Below are 20,260 nucleotides of genomic sequence, written 5' to 3'. Positions count from 1 at the left end.
ATAGTCTCACTTATATGTAGAATCTAAAAGTTCCATCTCATAGAAACAGAGAGGAGACATATGGTTATCAGAGGCTAGGGTAGGGATAGAAAACAGGACAATACAAAGAGATAAAAAAAGGAAGAAGCTGATCTTCCAAAGTTTTAGTTAAACAGCAGAAATAACTTTTAGTGATCTATTACATTGCATAGTGACCAAAGTTAATAATAATATATTGTCTATTTCAAAATTGCTAAAATAGGTTTTTAAACAAAAAAATGGCCATTTGGTGAGGTGACAAATATGTTAAATAGCTTGATTAAATCTTTCTATAATGTATACATATATCGAAACATCACATTATACTCCATAAATATAAAAAATTATTTGTCAGTTAAAATTGAAAAAAAATTCCAAAAAATACAATTTTAAACTATATTTGTTGATGATATGTTCCCACTATCGAATTAAAAGAAAATTAAAACAAATAGTGAGCCAATAAAAGTAGTACAGTGGTATTTTTATAAAATATATGTGTATGTGGGCCAGGTGCAAAGGCTCACATCTGTAATCCTAGCATTTTGGAAGGCTGAGGTGGACCGATCGCTTGAGCTCCAGAGTTTGAGAGAAATCTGGGCCACATAGAAAGACTCAGCCTTTACAAAAGAATAGAAAAATTAGCTGGGTATGGTGGCACGTGCCTGTAGTCCCAGCTACTCAAGAGGCTGTGGTAGGAGGATCAATTGAACCCAAGGACGTAGAGGCTGCAGTGAGCTACGATAGTGCCACTGCATTCCAGCCTGGGTGAAAGGGTAAGACCCTGTGTGAAAAAAAATAATAATAAGAAGAAAATATTTGTGTATATGTGTGTGTGTGTATATATATGTTATATACAAAAATACACACATATTTTATTATATCACACACACACACACACAAACATGTATGCCTCAGAATTATTATAACTGAATTGTGAATTAAAGTTGATCACTGTTTAGTCCCTTATAACTTTTTGTTTTATAATTTGACTAGCACAACACAAAAATAAACATAAGATAAATGGATACAGAATGATGGCAAGCAGAAAAAAGACTTAGTAGAATTTTTAGTAATTGAAAATTTGACTTAAAATTCATAAAAATTAATAAACCCATTATTGTTATTTTGATTCATTTCTTCTTCTTTTCCTGTTTTTTATTTAGCAAGACAATGATTTTAACTATTCTTTCTTTAAACACTCAAGTGTTATGATTTATGTATGTAATTGATGAAATCTACTTCAAGTTTCATGTCTTCTCTTGTTATATCCATGAAACTTTATGGAAGTAGTAATGATGGTAGTAATGGTATAAATATACATTTATATTATGTATTTATAATATATAAAATAATATGTTTATAATATACATTTATAATCTATGAAATATATATTTATAACACATAAATATATATAAACAAACAGCAACAATATGTTTTATAAGTATTATACTATCTTCCAAATTATTGAAGTTGTTAGAAATATTAAAATTATTTAAACATGTATATTTTATATTTTAAAAATACTTGATTTTACATATTATAGTGACATTTATTTGATAGATAAATGCCTTTCTGAAAGATCATTTGGCAGAGCAGAATCCAGTTAAGAAACTTTCAACTGAATGATGTAAATAAAACTCCTCTTCTCCCAGGCTAACCCAGAGAAGGGAGTTCAGAAAACAGCTAGTAATAAACCATGATATATTGCATTCAAATTGCTTTAAATTGTTGAACAATAATTGACTAGTTTAAAATTAAATCCCATCAGTGGAAACAGTTTGGAAATTTGAGATACTTCAAAATAAAGCTAAGACTTTGGCGCCAGGTTGCAGCAGCTCTGTTCAAAGCAGTCATCCCCGGGCAGTGGTGTAACTGACAACCTTTAGGGTAAAGCCAAGGAACAGAAGTTGCTAGAGAAATCTGGACAAAATCACAGGGCAACTGACTCAAGTTGCTCACAGATTTTGGCCATTATGAGGACGCCATCCAGATAGGGTTGCAGAACCACACACAGGACAACGCAGAGTTCAATTCAAGGAGTTCCTGAGAAATGGTACAAAGCCAACGCCAATGTAACAATGATTTACAGAAATTATTTGAAAGTCTGAAAACATAATCCTCAGGCAAACCCTACCTAAGATTACTATAGTGTAATCACTGGAAATAAATTTTAGGTTAGATGCATTAAGTTATGACTGACAATACATGGTACAATATGGAGAATAAGAATGATTGGTCAGTTCTCATTTTATTGTACTGCAATTACGCTTTGAGTCAGAAGAGGCATTACTCTATCAATATTTATGATGAAAAAGCAAATACTTTGAGAAATAAATACAATAAATGTTTCACTTGAACTAATTGTGTCTGCTTTTTGGATTATGAATCATTATGTTAGAAGGCAAAGTGTGCCAATTGGAGATCAGAGTGTGAAGAATGCCAGAATGCCTCAAGGCACAATAGTGGCAACCCATTAAGGTAATCTAACCAATGGGGGATTCAGGGACAAAATGAAGGACAGGGTTAATTTACAATGGGAAAAACCTAAGACTTAAAAGTATTACAGATTAAATTTGTATTGCCTCTCCCTTTTACCATTACAATTGGTGTATACAAATAATTTGCTATGTTTAGGAGCAATAAACTGTCCTTTTGGAATACATGTCTATTGGCTGGGTCTCAACAATCATTTTGGACAATCCTTTTACCAAGAACCCAGAGAACAACAGCAACACAAAATAGAAAGCAAGGAAATAATGCTGAGTGGTATTTACCAGAAGAGCCAGGGGATAGCTATAAACTCTTATAAAAAGTTATATAATCAGCCCTGGTGCAGGGACTCACACTTGTAATCCCAGCGCTTTGGGAGGCTCACTTGAGGGCGAGAGTTAGAGACCAGGCTAGGCAACATAGCAAGATCCTATCTCTACTAAAATAAATAAATAAATTAGCCAAATGAGGTGGCACACTCTTGTAGTCTTAACTACTTGGGAAGCTGAAGTGGTAGGATTGCTTGAGCCCAGGAGCTCAAGGCTGAAGTGAGCTATAATAGTGCCACCACACTCTCAGCCTGGGTGACAAAGGGAGACCTTGTCTCAAAAACAACAGCAACAAAAGAATAACCATACAAACTAAAATGCACATTATTAATTTTGTATGCTAGTATGTGATAGAAGAATTATTCTCCAAATACGTCAGGTGATTCCTTTGCTGCAAGGTTTCATATTATAATAATCTGTGTATATGGGGTTATTTTATAGTAGCTATAACATTATCAAACACAATGATTCCCAAGTCAAAGTAAGCTTAGGATTAGCATTGCTTTTGTGTTTGAATATAAGGTTTAGTCTTTTAGAGATAATTCATGAGCTCTATGCCAGAGGTGAATTCAGTTGCCCTGGTAAACTTTGTTGTTTTATTTTTTAAATAGCAGAGATATAAAATAGTGACACATTATGATGTGTGAAGCAGTACACCTGAACAAAGTAAAGATGTCTGTGAAACCACTATGCATGTTAAATATAGATGACAGATTGTCAGATAGATAGATAGAGAGAGAGACAGACAGAGATAGACAGAATGTTTCCAGCACCATAGATGACCTGATGTTTTCATCTCATTCCTTTTCCTTTCTTGCAAAGGCTACCATCATATTAACTTCTAAAACCAAAGAGGATTTTAGTTGTTTTCGATTCTATCTAAATATATTCGTACTTGATGGATGCTCATGTGCTCTGCTTCTTTATCCAACATTATCGTTTTTCAGTCTCCTTACATCCAACCTCTCCACCGTCCACAATTCTGCTTCTGCCCCTACATCTACATTGAAAGTGTCATGACCAAAGTTACAAGTAAGTTTCTTACCGCCAAACCTAGTGGCCAATATGAGCTCACTTTTGGGACAGGTGCCGTGGCTCACGCCTGTAATCTCAGCACTTTGGGAGGCCAAGGCAGGCAGATCATGAGGTCGGGAGTTCGAGATCAGCCTGGCCAACGTGGTGAAATCCCGTCTCTACTTAAAATACAAAAATTAGATGGGTGTGATGGCGAGCACCTATAATCCCAGCTATTCAGGAGGCTGAGGCAGAAGAATCTCTTGAAATTGGAAGGCGGAGGTTGCAGTGAGCCGAGATCGCACCACTGCACTTCACCCTGGGCAAAAGAGTGAAACTCCCTCTCAAAAAAAAAAAAAAAGGGAAGAAGAATCTTTTTTTTTATTATTTGCCTTGTACTCAGCTTTGAAAAATTCAAAACTCCCTCTCAAAAAAAAAAAAAAAAAAAAAAAAGGATTAAGAATCTTTTTTTTTTTTGCCTTGTACTTAGCTTTGAAAAATGTTCAGTTCTTCCTTTGTAAAATGTCATGGTAGTGCCCTGCTTTGATACCACCTATCAAAGTGCATTTCAGTTTTAATTCCGGTATAGACTGAATTGTGTCTCCTCCGACTTCACATGTTAATATTCTAATGTGAATCAATGTGACTATATTTGGAGATTGGGCCTAAAATAACGTTAAGTTTTAATGAGGTCATGAGGTGGGTCCTAATCTGATATGTTTTGTGTCCTTATAAAATGATACATCAGAGGGCGTTTCTCTTCAGTGACAATGCAGCATGAAGATGGACATTTGTTTCCAAGCCAGAAAGACAGCCTTCACCAGACACTGAATTGGCTGGTACCTTGATCTTGGAATTCCCCATCTCAAGAACTACAAGAAATAAATTTCTATTGTTGAAGACGCCCGTCTACCATATTTTGCTATGATATCCACCGAGACGGCTCTCAAGTCCTCCACTTTTGCTCGTTCTTTCTCTCTTTTCATGCTCACCTTGAATGATCCAACCTCCTGGTAGAGATTCAGTTTCTAATTCTATATTCCCTATCTTTATTTCTAGATGAGGTCCCCTATTTGAACCACAATATTCTCCAACCAGAAGTTTTGTATTTTTTAAAAATATATACCAACCTGTCCAAAATTTAATTCAGTGTCTTTCCCTAAACTTGTATCTCTCTTTGTATCCCTCAATTTAATGAACAGAAACATCATTCTATTCTTAGTAGTCAAGCTAGAAATCTGGGCATTATCCTTGACTCAAATCCTTTCCCTGTCATGTATATTTAATCACTCACCGATTCAGGATAATTTTGTTTATAAGTTATCGCACAGATATGGCCACATTCCTGCACTTTTACTATTCCTTCTTTGGTTCTGGCCCCATCATCAGTTTTAGCCTATGTTGCTGCAACATTCTTAATTTTGTTCACTAAACTCTGCTATTTTTCTTAACAAAGGTTTTTATTTACTAATGATCTAATATCTATGAATGGTAATATAATATTCATTTTTACTGCTCTAATTATTAGAAGCTTTCAATAAGTAATATTTTAGTGTAGCAGTTCTGCTTTCCCTGGAAAATGAATTTTATTTTCCTCATAATGTCATTATCAAATCTATACTGCATTAAGAAATGTTTCATATAGCATGATGATGTTCTGAATATACATGTTAATGATTAGGTGATTTTAAATATCTGTTCTTAGTATTTTAGAATTTTGGAATCATAGTTACTTCTCTTAAAGAAAGAAGAACAATAGAGCTATTATACAATTAGTGTCAATATGATGTTCACAGTTGATGAATTATGCTTACAAAAACTTAATATTTTTTTGTTTTGAGATGGAGCCTTGCTCTGTCACCCAGGCTGGAATGCAGTGGCGCAATCTCGGCTCACCGCAACCTCCGCCTCCTGGGTTTACACGATTCTAATTTTTGTAATTTTAGTAGAGACAGGGTTTATGCACACTAGAAACATATCTTCTTTTGGATATTTGTACATATAAAGAGCATGTTGAATTAATAGAAATTTTTAATAGTATAACATTAGAAGTTTAACACACAAGAATACATACACATCTTAAAGTACGTATATATGTATATATGTATGTATATATATTTTTTGGGAGCTGCACCTTAGAACAGTTTAATAACACCTCAAAAATCTATCACATTTACCAAAATGTCTCATGCAATTTTAAAAGTTCATAGTCCTCATAAAATTTCACACAATTTTAAGGTTTAGTATTACAGTCAAAGTAATTTATTATTTAACTCCTGAAATGAAGTACATAGAAAGCATTTTCAAAACAAAGATTTTTTCTCTAGGTAGTTGATGATACCATTCTTGGTTATCTACAAAATCTAAATAAAGTAATTCATTTATAAAAGCAATAAGCATATGACATCATTTCATCATTTCAATTGAGCTTAGTCACCAAACTAAGTAAATATAGACATTTATTTGAGGATCACTTCTGAAATTAAATGCCTCAATTAGTATATGATAATCTTGTCTGATGGCAAATCACTTATATTTGCTGACAGATTTAAATCAGAAGTATGTTGCTCCATGCAAGTCATATATAATGTTACAATTTGATTAAATTTGAATTGGAAGAAAATGAAGCATTTAGTACTTGGTATATAATATGGCACTATTAACTCATTTTTAATTCTACCAGAAACTTTTGCACTGAAAGATGAATACGCTTTACTGAATATACTCATGACAATGAAATTCCAAGGTGAAGGATGTACACCACTTTACCACCTTAACAGAGGATTTGGTATTTCCTTTCTCTATTCAAAAGCATGTCACTAAACTTACTATTTATTGGATCCTAGTAAATAGCTTTACAAGTCTGTTAATCAAACAAGACATGATATGAAATACTTGATGCACAAAACGAGAATTTATTTTAAATACATTAGTAAAACTCAAATTATATGTGATACCAAAACTTATAAAGAAAAATCGAACAATTGACCATTCAATACCTATGGTAAAGGATTATAATTATTTGTCTAATCCATAAAGGAAAAAGCTATTTTTGAAAAACATCATATAACTACTGTAATAACATGGCAATAATATGATAATACTTGATAATGTGCTATTGTTTTTAACCATTAGCTTTTTCCTGTTTACAAATTACCCTGTACTATCTTCCATTTTATACCATGGCAGAAAGAGTAAGAAGCTGGAACTCATGAGATCTGTCTACCTTTGTATCCACCAGAAGACAATCAATGGATCATGATAGGTTTCTAACTTCTTCAGCCTTAGTTTAACCCTCTGGATATTCACTTAAGACTCTTCTAGTTTTCTGAGCTTCTTTTTATAAATTGTGTGGAAGAATGCATCCTCAATGTGGAAAAAAATGATTCCTTTTTAGTCTTAATATATCTGTCATTTTTATCACTGTCTGTCTGAGATGATATATTCCTAGGGGAAAGGAAACCTATCTTTGTAAGTTGCTTTGACTATCACAGCACTCTATACACAAAGGTACATAACACATGATTTTTTAATCGATTGCTTTTCCCATTAGTGCTATATATTTTTTATTAGTGATATCTTCTTATTTTCCAACTTTCTAAAATCATGTCATTTTACAAAGCCTGTCACTAAACGTCACAAAACCCAAGTGGATTTAGTTAGGTATTTTTATAGAGGGAGAGAAGGAAATTGATATGTGTTTATAATTCTCATTAAAGTATAAATATATTTTCAATAATGCAGATACAATCCACACAGGTCAGTTCTGTTATGTCTGAGGGACCATTATATAGTTTGATGCCTAGTTTAAATAAGGATGAAGCACTGAAAATGTAATACTTTACAAGAAATTTGCTTGGTGAGATCACAAAGAATATTAAAATATTTCCTGTAATTGCAGCATTACTTAGAAAAAAAAATTCCACTAAATGATGCTGTGAACATCATTTTATCATTGTTATGGAATAGTTTTGATTAACTAAAAAGAAAAAAGTAATCTCATGATTACTGATTGCCAAGCAATTTCATTATCCAGCTAATATCTCTTTATGACTATTAAAAATGTAGATCTTTTGTATTATACATAAATTTGACTTAATGACAGAATTATTACTATTCTCACTAAATTTATTGTATTTATTACAAAAAATTTCCATACAATTTTTAATGTATTACTTTCTTTTTTTTTCTTTTCTTTTTTTTGAGATGAAGTCTCACACTGTTACCCATGCAGTGGCGTGATCTCGGCTCACTGTAACCTCCGCCTCCCAGGTTCAAGGGATTCTCCTGCCTCAGTCTCATGAGTAGATAGGACTACAGGCGCATGCCGCCACACCAGGCTAATTTTTTGTATTTTTGGTAGAGACGGTGTTTCATCGTATTAGCCAGGATGGTCTCAATCTCCTGACCTCGTGATTTGCCTGCCTTGGCTTCCCAAAGTGCTGGGATTACAGGTGTAAGCCACTGTGCTGGCTACATATTACTTTCTAAGAGTTAATGAAATCCACAAAGATTTCCTTCTCTTCAAATTCAATAATCCCTAGTACTTTTATATGTAATGAGTTTTACTATATATTCATTAAACTTTTAATTGATTATTTATATTTCTGACTTGTAAAACATTATTTATCAGAACAATGTACTGATCTACCTTCTTTTCTTTGGTAACATCAAATTATATCCTAAAAAGCAGTATTATTTTTCCCTTTGGCAGGTGCAAGCGGTAGTATTTGAGGCAAGATTATTATTACTGATAGGGTCAGGGATTGTTATTCGGTGTCTTTGCTGGCTATCATAAAAATAACATATTACTCATTCAGATATTTTTATTGTTTCTCTTCCATTATTTCACTACCAGCAATAACTCTATTTTGAATAAAAATCTTACACAAACATATTCACTTAAAACACTTGTTGATGCTCAGTAAACTATATACCATTGAAATTATTTGCAAGTATGACTGTAGATTTTGCCTGCTTTTTTTAGCCAAGTCTATATATCTTTCTGTTGAGAGATAGAGGTAGGAGTTAGGAGATTAGACTGCTTATTTATTAAAACTATTTAGTAAAATGGCCAAAATAATTTATACATTTTCATAGAATTTCGAATGGCAACAGACAATGCAGTTGGATTAGCTTTTTCTAAATGCTTCGATATGACAAGTATGCGACTATTTATTTATGTTATTCTTTCTGTCCAATACCATTTGCTCATCTCCAAAAATTTAAATCCACTCATCCTGAACATTAATTTAATTTCCCCACCTTCATAAGGTATCCCTGATTTCTAAAACTAAATATCGTATTTTGAACTCAATATTTCTGTAGGCTTTTAAAATAACATCTATTCCCTTCTATCTTATATGATAGCATCATTCATACAGACATATGGACACACACACATATTATTATATGTACACATAAGTTATTCCCCAACAAACCACATTCTCTCCCTGTTATCCTGCCACCATGAGCACACAAAAGGATGGCCACTACAGCATGAAGCATGGTGAAAAACACTTAGACTTCATAATTAGGTCAACATGAGTTTGATTAGAAACTCAGGCACTTATTTCTTAATTTCTGTGTATTTCATCTCCTTCATTTAAAGTAGAATAATAATGTTGCCCACCCTTCCTTCCTTCCTTCCTTCCTTCTTTCCTTTCTTCCTTCCTTCCTACCTTCCTTGTCTCATTCTCTTGTCCAGGCTGAAGTACAGTGGTATGATTTCAGCTCACTGCAACCTCCACTTCTTGGGCTCAAGCAATTCTCCTGCCTCAGCCTCCTGAATACCTGGGATTACAGGAGCCCGTCACCACACCAGCAAATTTTTTGTATTTTTAGTAGAGATGAGATTTCTCAAAGTTGGCCAAGCTGGCCTCAAACTCCTGACCTCAGGTGATCTGCCCACCTAGCCCTCCTAAACAAAGCGTTGGGATTACAGGCAAGAGCCATCAGGCCGGGCCAATGCTCCTTTTGTTTTATCATTTTTGAAAAGTACCTAATGTAGCAACACCCTTGTAAAGAACTAACAGCTTACCAGTCATCCTGTGTTGTATTCTGCCTAGTAACTTAAAGTGAATATGCAACTTAACTATATCCAAAGAGCATATTTTATATTGATTTAAAAAAATTTTAAGTGACAACTTTTTCATATATTATTTTGCTTATATAAATTATCGCATAAAAATATAATACAATATTTTTAAAAAAAATATGCAGTAACAAAATTATCTTTATTTATATGAATTTTTAAGAATAAAAATACATTTAACTAATTTCTCCAACGTCATACAGCTGATAAATGGCTAAATGTCAGGGTTATAATTCAAAAAAGATCGTTTTCATAAGTACATATTCTACTCCATAACTTTTCTGAGGAAAAAAAAGAATATTGATTTCATGTTCTGAATTAAACCAAATCCTTTTTATTTTCTTTATTTGGTGATTTATAATACCAACTAGTGAATTTACTTTCTTACTTTACACATACCTCCTAAATCCTTTTTGTTTGTTTGTTTGTTTATTGTTTCTTAGTCCTTCCTCTTTGAATTATTTCATTTAAAAAAATTTTTGTTTTTGAGATAGGGTCTTGCTCTGTTGCCCAGTCTGGAGTGCAATGGTGCCATTTTGGCTCACCACAACCTCCATGCCGAAGTTCAAGCTATCCTCCTGCCTTAGCCTCCTCAGTAGTTGTGATCATAGGCATGTGCCCCGACTCCCAGCCAACTTTTGAATTTTAGTAGAGACAAGTTTTCACCATGTTGGCAGGCTGGTCTTGAGCTCCTGATTGCAAGTGATCCACCCACTATGGCCTCCCAAAGTACGGGGATTACAAGTGTCAGCCACCCATTACCAGCCTCTTTGAATTATTTTTAAAGAATAACCTGATAAGTAATTTTGGTTAATCAAGTCATCTTTATGACTCTGTTCTGAAAAAAAAAACATTTAGTCAATCTGAAGACTACATCTTACTAATCCATTTTGGTTCCCCAGTGAAGTTAAAAAATTTGACTGTGTAAATAATTGTATCTGATACATGGTGACAACTGGTCAGAAGCTGCTCCTCCTCTAAAATAACCTTGGAAGCAGTATTGAGAAACTAATGTCGTGGCCAAACGCGATGACTCATGCTTGTAATCCCAGCACTTTGGGAGGCCAAGGTATGCGGATCACAAGGTCAAGAGTTTGAGACCAGTCTGGCCAATATGGTGAAACACCATCTCTGCTAAAAATACAAAAATTAGCCGGGCATGGTGACGCATGCCTGTAGTCCCAGCTGCTCACAAGGCTGAGGCAGGAGAATCGCTTGAACCTGAGAGGCAGAAGTTGCAGCGAGCTCAGATCACACCACTGCACTCTCCAGCATGGCAACAGAGTGAGACTCCATCTCCAAAAAAAAAAAGAATCTAATATCTTAAATTATAATCAATGAGAATTGATGATATTCATGGTTATCAAATATTTCTAACTGTTCATTTCAGAACTACTAAATCCCTTAGCTTTTTCATGTTTCAATGCAACTCAAAACTTGAATTCACTAAATTACATCACTTTTCTTCAGAAACAGCTTGTAATATGAGAGCAAGCAAACAGACCATATTGTGTAAAGCAACAGGAAAAAGAACAAAGAGAAACTGGAGAATGAATCTTGTACTCACGGAATGCTCTATAAAATTCTTCAAGAGCCAGGTGCTTGTCAGCATTAAAATCATCGTATTTCAGTAGATCATACAAAGTGCAGTCAAAAAGATCCTTGCCAAGTTCTTCCTGTTTTATCACCTAACAAGAAAATTATAACCATACCTTTATCTTTCTGTCTTAGCATTTCTATAATGTAATTTATTATATGTAATAATCACATAATAGAGCATTTTATATCTGCAGCAGGGCAAAGAACTCAATTTTTAAAAAAATCCAGGTTTTTAGTTCCTGAACAATTACTTTTCACCTTTTCAAAGATACAACGTTATGATGTTGAGATAGGTAATTAGAATTTTCTTCAAACATTCTAATATAAAAGTTTCACAGTGGGACTCAACATATCTGAACATTTAAAGAACATTTTGTATTTCATGCATTTTCTTTGTTCCGTTTATACTGACTCAAGGAAATACTTCTGCATGAAAATCGCCTCCTGTGTCTCAGTGACCTATGTCAAAATAAAACAGAGGTCTTTCCCAACAAAAATAGTGAGACAGTTTGTTCCAACTTTCTTCCTTATATGATTTGTAAAATAATGAAGTTAGATTCTTTTTTCTCCTCTGCCTAAACTCCTCCCCAGCTGGAAGTTAAGTCATTTGGGATTGTGCATGAACTCCTTTGGTCACAGAAGAGCTATTAACCAAATGACTGTTTCCCGGAGCCAGATAGAATGAATGCACCGATTGATGATGAAAATCTATCCAAGCGTGAGTGAAGAAATTATCAAACTTCTTTTCTAGTCTGTGCTTGGTCCTACGGACCACGGCTGCAGCTTTTTGATATTCCACTGATTTTGACTATTGCCTGTCATATAAGAGAGCTTTCCAAGATTGTTCAGACATTTCTACTGTGGTAGGTGCAAAGCTGTGTCCGTGGTCTTTCATACTCTCTCACATACAAAGGCAGTGATTTATATTGCTTGAAGCTATGTATCACAGTGGTTTTTGTTTGCTTTAAAGGTGGTGCAGTATAATCAGAAACCATAGGCTTCAAAGTCAGCTGGCTCTGGGTTTGGGGCCTGTCAATGCCATTCAATACCTCAATAATTTCTGGCAAATCATTTATGCTTTCCTCAATTAGAAAATGAATGTGAACATTTACACACACACACACACATGCACGTACACAACAGGAAAGAGTCAGGTGTAAGACATAACATACAACATACACTCAAACGTGATCATTTAACATTAAAAATAATAATTTTTACATAATGCATTGCTGCTTTAAATAATTCTCTGCAGATGTCCAGACACTGGCTTGTGCATATTATGGTTGCACATTCACAATGAATTATTATTTCTTTTGGTGGAGCAGAATGTCTTGGACTTTCTTTAGTACAGCAAAGGCAGATTGGTGATGCTACTTTCTAAAGAGTCTCAGATGCTTTGAGCTATTTTTTCACCTTTTCTGGAACACTCCCGTGTTGAACGTTTGTTTCATTATGTCTGAGTGTAGATGGGCTGTGGAGATAACTCTGAAAATGGAGCTAAGCATGTGGGTCGCTGGAACCTCCAGCACCCTCTCTAGCCAGCTAAGCAGTGATATGAAGTGTTAGTACATGCCGTGCTAAATACAACTTTTGCAACATAGTGAGTTCTTTATTTTTGTGTATGTACCAGTGCTAAAATTATATTAGTTAAGCTAATATTTGTTACCTTGAAGAAGAAAAAGGCAAAAAGCTTATCTGGTTTAACTGATTCATGTAAATAGAAATTGTAGATAGCAAGCCCTAAGCTTTTGCACAGTCCAGCTGGATGGATTAACAAAATTACCTAATGCTGAAGCCATCTCTTCTATAAGTCCAACTAAAAAAATAAATAAATAAAAAATACAGACTAGGCGTGGTGGCTCACACCTTGTAATCCCAGTGCTTTGGGAAGTCGAAGAGGGTGGATCACGAGGTCAAGAGATCCAGACCATCCTGGCCAACATGGCAAAACCCTGTCAACTAAAAATGCAAAAATCAGCCAAGCATGGTGGTGCTAATCTTAGCTACTCAGGAGGCTGAGGCAGGAGAATTCCTTGAACCCAGCAGGCAGAGTTTGCAGTGAGCTGAGGATCTCGCCACTGCATTGCACTCCAGCCTGGGCAACAGAGTGAGACTCCATTTCAGAAAAAAAACAAAACAAAACTATTTTTCTATTTAGAAAGCAACAGAGCTCTCAGTCATTCTCCATTTGTTATTGGTTAGATCATAGAAAATGACTTTTGAGTTTTCCTGGGAACTGGGAGGAAGGGCAGTGTGCACGATTCTATTCCTCTATGCAGTAAAGATGTACAATGTTAGCATTGTGGTAATACTTAGGATGCAGTGACATCAGGGTTTGTTCAGACATTTTAATGACTTTTAGTCTCTTATTCATTTGTAAATAGAGATGGAGCAGAAAGATGGGGGCAAAGCTTTAGTGATTTTCTGTCTCATTTTTATTTCTGTTTTAATATTTTATAAAATTCATGTATTAGACAAAGATATTGGACTTCTACCTATATGCTTATCACTGGCTCTTGCATAAGACTAGCTTGATCTTCATTTGATATTGACCTTGACTTGATCAGGATGATACAACTTAAGCTGGGCAGGCCATTTTAATGCATGTGACATAGAGAAACCTGTCCTGGCTAATAAACTTTTTATTTTTTAAGCCCTTATCATCTATACTGAAGCATATCCATGCATAGGACAAAGATGACTCATTTTCTTATTCTAAATATTTCAAATATGTATCTGCTCATTTATCCCATTTAAATGGTCAATAAAATACCCGACTTAAAACATGATTCTTAGTAACTATTCCTCTCCTTCATGTGTCCCAATGGGAAGCTTTGGCACATTCTGGTTTTTACTAATGAGGGAGGTACTTTCCTATGACTTTTCTTCTTTTCTGCTTTTTCACATCTTTATTGAGGTATAATTGATATAAAAATGACATGTATTTAATGTATAAAGTTTTACGTGTTTATAGGACATTTCAATCAGAATGGAAAAATTGATTTATATACTCAGAATTTTTATAGCTTTACAGTCATGAGTGCTTGATGGTCAAAAAGAAAGTATGAAAAACTATGCAAGTAGACTTTCTTCCTCAGTCCACGGTAACAACTCTTTGGTTCAGGGGATCGAAACTCGCAGGGCTTTGATCGTTCCTTGCAGTTCTTTCATTTAGTGTTTGACACTGATTCCAAAAACTCACCGTAGGCTTCTCAAAAGGCACGTGTTCCTCTCAACTAGCGATTCATGACAGGGCCAGATTCACAGAATATATTTGAATACATCATATTCAAATATCTTATGATACTTCATTATCTCATACCATTTCTTATCTCTTATACCATTTTACCTCTTATAAAATGGTGTAAGAGGTAATGGGTGGTGTAAGAGGTAACGCGATACCCTCTTACGATCTTGATTGGTCAAAAAGACCAATCATAATTTTACTTGTTACCTCTGATAAAATGGTGAGGATTTTTCCCAAACTTACCAAAGTTGGTAAATTCCTTAAGGATGTAAAAATAAAATCTTTTACACTTTTTTTTTTCACTGATCAGAGGTCAAGTTATATGAGTCTTGGGCTCCCCAGTGGTTTGGTTCAGTGTGATAAAATAGAAGCATTAGCGGAATGCATGGCATCAGGAAGTTCAGACACACAGCATCCAGCATCGAATAGAGAGTCCATTTTGAACTTCAGTGTAATAGAATTGTCAAAGCTGCACAAGGCCTGTAACAAATCAGGAATGACTCACTGTGTTGCTACTGTATTCTCTTTTGTTCCAAAAGAAACAATAGAAAATCCCTGACCCTCTTCAAAATGAACTATTCTCTTTATTGTCTTTAGTGTTCAACTTCACTCACTTATTCAATCATCCATTTAATAAATCCTTTTAGACTGTCTACTATGTGTCTGGCATTGTCCAAAACTCTGAAAACACAGCAGGCAACAAGATAGACAAAAATCTTTCCCTTATGAAACTCATATTCTGGTGAAGGGCTAGTAAAGAAATATAGTCATAAGTATATATGTTGTCATAGAATGATAAGTGATATAAAAATAAATAAAAGTGAGAAGAAAAATTGAATGTGCCTAAACTGAATGTAAAGGTATTGTCTCCCTAGTATAGAGAAGTACGGGTGTTATATTTCTGGGATTAAGGGAAGATTTGGAAGTCCAAGATTATTATGCTGACTTTCATGAAAGATATACAAGACATGGCATTGATTTTGATAATGTGAAGGCAAGCCATGGCAATAAAGCTATCGGTGTAGGGAAGAAAAGGACAGAAAAGTAGGATCTTCCAGTTCTATGTCCACTTATTTACTCTCTTTGGTGGACAGGTGAGAAATAGCAATTGTGAACTCACAGAGCAATATACCGCTCATATTTTGACATTATTTGAGTCCTTCTCCATCCTTTGCTAAAATATTTGTCCCAAACTAATCATGTTGAAGTCATATGCTCAGTGCCCTGTGCTCCTCTAATTAAAAGAAAGCCCATTTAAGTTCTTTATTGAGTTGAGGAGAGGAATATATACTATTTATTTACTTGGCAAACATGTACATTACTTCAAAGACTAAACGTGAGAAAATAAGTTTACTCCTTTGGTAAGAATGTATATTTCCAGGTATTAGATGTATGCTTCTCCCTTACATTCAATATGAGTTGGCTCCTGAACTACTTGGTCTGAACAGCCACTCGTCTTCCCACTTTCTTTCTTCTTTTTCCTTTCTTTCTTCTCTCTCTCCTTTCCCTTATTTTCAATCAACATGTGCCAAAAACTATGCTGCTGCTGGAGGTAAGTTAATAAGAAGGACACAGTCCCTGCTCTCATGGAGTTTTTATTCCAGAGAAGATGACTGGAAACATGCAGTCTAATTAAGTGAGATAATTACATATTATCAGCAGTACTCTAAACAATAGATCATGTAAAAGGACAGAGAGTAAATAACTAATATTGCACATTTTATGTTTTTAATTATATATAACAAATGCTATCCTACAAGAGGTTTTTTTTTTTTTTTTTTTTTTTTGAGAGAGAGAGAGAGAAAGAGTGAAAGAGAGAATGAGAGTGTTTCACTCTTTTATTCACTCTTTTTGCCCAGGCTGAAGTGCAGCAGCACCATCTAGGCTCACTGCAAACTTTGCCTCCTAGTTTCAAGCAATTCTCCTGCCTCAGCCACCCTAGTTGGAACTACAGATGCACACCACCATGACCAGCAATTTTTGTATTTTTAGGAGAGGCAGGGTTTCACCATGGTGGGCAGGCTGGTCTCCAACTCCTGCCTCCGGTGGTACACCTGCCTCGGCCTCCCAAAGTGCTGGGATTACAGATAGACGTGAGCCAACACACCTGGAGATGTATTTTTTTAAAAAGATTCAATGGAAATAACTTAAAAGTTTCCTTTTAGGTGGTTTTGACTAATATAACCTTTTTTTTTTTTTTTTTTTTTGAGAGGGAGTCTCACTCTGTCTCCAGGCTGGAGTGCAGTGGCTCCATCTTGGCTCATCTGAGTTCAAGGGATTCTCCTGCCTTCCTGCCTCAGCCTCCTTGGGAACTGGGACTACAGGGGTACACCACTTAAAAATCAGTATAGTCAACTTTAATTATTTTGAAAGACCAGTTGAAGAGAGATTATTATTTTTATTAAACCACTGGTGGAAAGAAAAGCATTTTACTTGTAAGGTGTCCCACATGCCTCACAAGGACTTTCTGAACACAAATACCAAATTTTAAAAATACACCTTGGCATTCTAAAGTAAAGATACTATAAATAATATGTTTGAGATTTTAAAGCCTAAATGTTAATACTATAGTTGTCCTGTGCATGTTATGAACAACACTTAAAAAATAACTGAAACTACTTACTAACATTTCCAGGTACAATTGAGATTACTAACTTTTAATTATAGCTTTCAGCTGGGCATAAACCAACAGTTACAGGCTTTATCTTTCTGTTAAGTGATCACTATTGCCCTTATTATTCTCAAATCTTTAGCTATAGGTAAGGAAATTGCCAGCACCACTAAGATCCACCTACTGGCATTAACAATGTCATTCTAAGTCAAACATCTGGTTTCCACTCCCTTATTTTGTATTACTGATAGGATTATGGGCTTTTAAATGCATGAAATAGTTGTCCATTCTGCTCTAAGGGATGATCTGGACAAATACAGTTGTGCTTTATACTCTCTGATGTTAAATAGGATTAATTACCATGACATTCCCTGGAAATCCTCACTTAATCTCACTCTTCTATCATACAAGGGCTTATTTATTTGTATTTAGTTTGTTCCACTGAAACAGCATTTTATCTGTGAGACAAAATGATTATTATAAATCTCGTAGAAAATAAGTATTTTCACTAAATCAGAACCTTTTTAAAAATACTTATTATTGTGAAAGACTTTATGAACTCAATGGAAAGATTAACTGTTCATTCTACCATGTAACATTTCTAATAATTTTTAAAGAAAAATACTTAATTTGTACAAATGCTGCAAAAATCTCATTGGCATGCCCATCTTGGAAGCTTGAACATATACGCTCTTATTTATGCTTGCTTTTTATTTAATTCTGTAAGTGTATTCACATATGGTAGTCATTGAGTAAATGGCATTTAAGTCAAATATGTATAACATAATAATCTAAATCCTGTGAATAAGTAGTTTTCATTATTTTAATAAAGAGTTGACATATGTGTACATAGGAAAGTATTTTATTCTAATACGCAATTTTTTTTTTGAGACAGAGTCTTGCTCTGTCACCCAGGCTAGAGTGCAGTGACATGATCTTAGCTCACTGCAACCTCCATCTTCTGGGTTCAAGTGATTCTCCTGCCTCAGCCTCCCAAATAGCTAGGATCACAGGCATCTGTCACTGTGCACAGCTAATTTTTGTATTTTTAGTAGATACAGGGTTTACCATCTTGATTAGGCTGGTCTAGAACTCCTGACCTAATGGTCCACCTGCCTAGGCCTCTCCAAGTGCTGGGATTACAGGCAGGAGCCACCGCCCAGCCCTAATATGCATTTTTAATGTAAATCAGCTTATTTAGATGACAGAATCTAAATAGGGAAAAACCTAAATCAATGAACTCAATACAGCTGCTTATCTAAACTCAGAATCACAGGGGAATGACTTTGCTCACTTAAATTCTATGAGTGTTATTTTATCAAATGGGGAAAGGCCTAAGAAGCAGATTTTCCATGTTGTTATCACCATTTTACTCCAAGTATTCTGTTTGCTGCTGACAAACTAAGGCCACCATTCTACCAAGTGAAGCCTGCTGTGCCTGCCCTCATCTGACACTGCTAACCAAATATACACGACCACAATGCCAGAAATAGTTGCCCATGAACTTCTAAGGAATACTCTGGACAAACGCTTCTGTATTTCATACCCTCAATTATTTCTGTGGCCCAGAGAGATCTATGGCTCCTCATATTGCTCTGCACATTTTCCAGTCTGGCCCCAAACCCATGCTTCTCCTACCGAAACCCATCATTGTATCCTCTGGAAATTCTTGTCTCTGATCAGAAAACTCTCTTTTGTCCTCAATTTCTTATACAAATATGTTCTTCACCATACTGACTTTAGAAGAATCTGGCTGCCCCTCAAAATTATTTGTTCAGTAATTTTAGTAAATTTAATCAGAGGCGAATTTTTCTCATGTATCTGTGCTTCAGTGTAAGAAAGGTGCAGATAACTGCTGTATAGGCACTTCTGGATTATTTGTTTTTCTCAAGCAAGTCTTTTTCCAGATAAATAGAAATATAGTGAGATAATAGATGGGTATATAGCTAGATGATAGAGATAGAGAGAGAGATAATAGATAGATCCTACTCTGTTGAATTTCAGGTCATTCAGGTCCATGACTCTCCTAGTCTCTCCCCATAATTTAGCTCCTATTTCTTAGTATTTCTGTCTACCCCTAGTCTTTCAACATTCCCAGTGACTTAAGTAACAATGTGAATAAACCTTCCAGAACAGCTCTATGCTCCTTTTCATAAGATATTATCATTAACTTTCTTTCTTGCAGTGACTTTTTTCTACATGTTGGCTTGTCAGAAAGAACATGCCCATAACTTAGATTATTTCATTCAGAATTTTGCTTTCAAGCATTGCACATTCAGGTCTGTTTTAGGGATAATGTATGTTTCTAAAACCACAAAGGTGTTGTGTGACTGAGTGCCTGACCACAGTAGATATACATACAATAGTTATGGGAGATACTGCGATGCTTTAGGTCAAGTTTGTTACCACTATTCTTTCTTCTTTACATGTTTGTTGAGGCTTTTCAGGATTTATTTTCTGAGACATACATTGTAAAATTAAGTCAATTTAGAGCATAGTGTTTTCAATCACAATTTTCACTAAGTAAGCATTATTGAAGCTCAGATTTTACAACAGCCCCAAAGAGAATGCTGAATTCTTACTGTTGGAGAAGATAGCTTAAAAGAAGGAATACAAAGATCCTGATAACAAAGATGAACCTCAGACACCTGTTTATATTGTAAAGGGAAAAGCTAAAGTAGAGATGTCACACCTCATGCAAATGGTCCTCAGGAATAGCAAGGACTTTTGGCTCTTCTTTTAGTACCAGAATCCATTACTGGTAGATTAAGTAGGACCATTCAGAGTTCCACATCCTCATTCTGAATAGGATTCAGACAGTATAGCACAGATTTAAACAACAAAAAAGAGGGCCA

The 20,260-nt window shown here is 34.9% G+C and overlaps 1 protein-coding gene across 5 annotated transcripts in view; it reads right to left on the bottom strand.

The window, feature by feature from the left end:
- Window positions 1-20,260, bottom strand: part of FSTL5 (follistatin like 5) — an 832,703-nt gene that overhangs the window by 393,733 nt on the left and 418,710 nt on the right. For all 5 annotated transcript variants that reach the window (XM_021666691.2, XM_064383772.1, XM_064383775.1 and 2 more), the window contains exon 6: window positions 11,513-11,633. In XM_021666691.2, the coding sequence (XP_021522366.2) occupies window positions 11,513-11,633 (121 nt within the window). The remainder of the gene's footprint in view (window positions 1-11,512; window positions 11,634-20,260) is intronic.

Source organism: Aotus nancymaae, unplaced genomic scaffold (genome assembly GCF_030222135.1).
Source record: "Aotus nancymaae isolate 86718 unplaced genomic scaffold, 86718_ANA_hifiasm-v0.15.2.pri h1tg000033l, whole genome shotgun sequence".
In the NCBI taxonomy this organism is placed as follows: domain Eukaryota; kingdom Metazoa; phylum Chordata; class Mammalia; order Primates; family Aotidae; genus Aotus; species Aotus nancymaae.
Note: the sequence above shows the minus strand (reverse complement) of the source record. Positions and strands in the feature narration are given on the sequence as shown.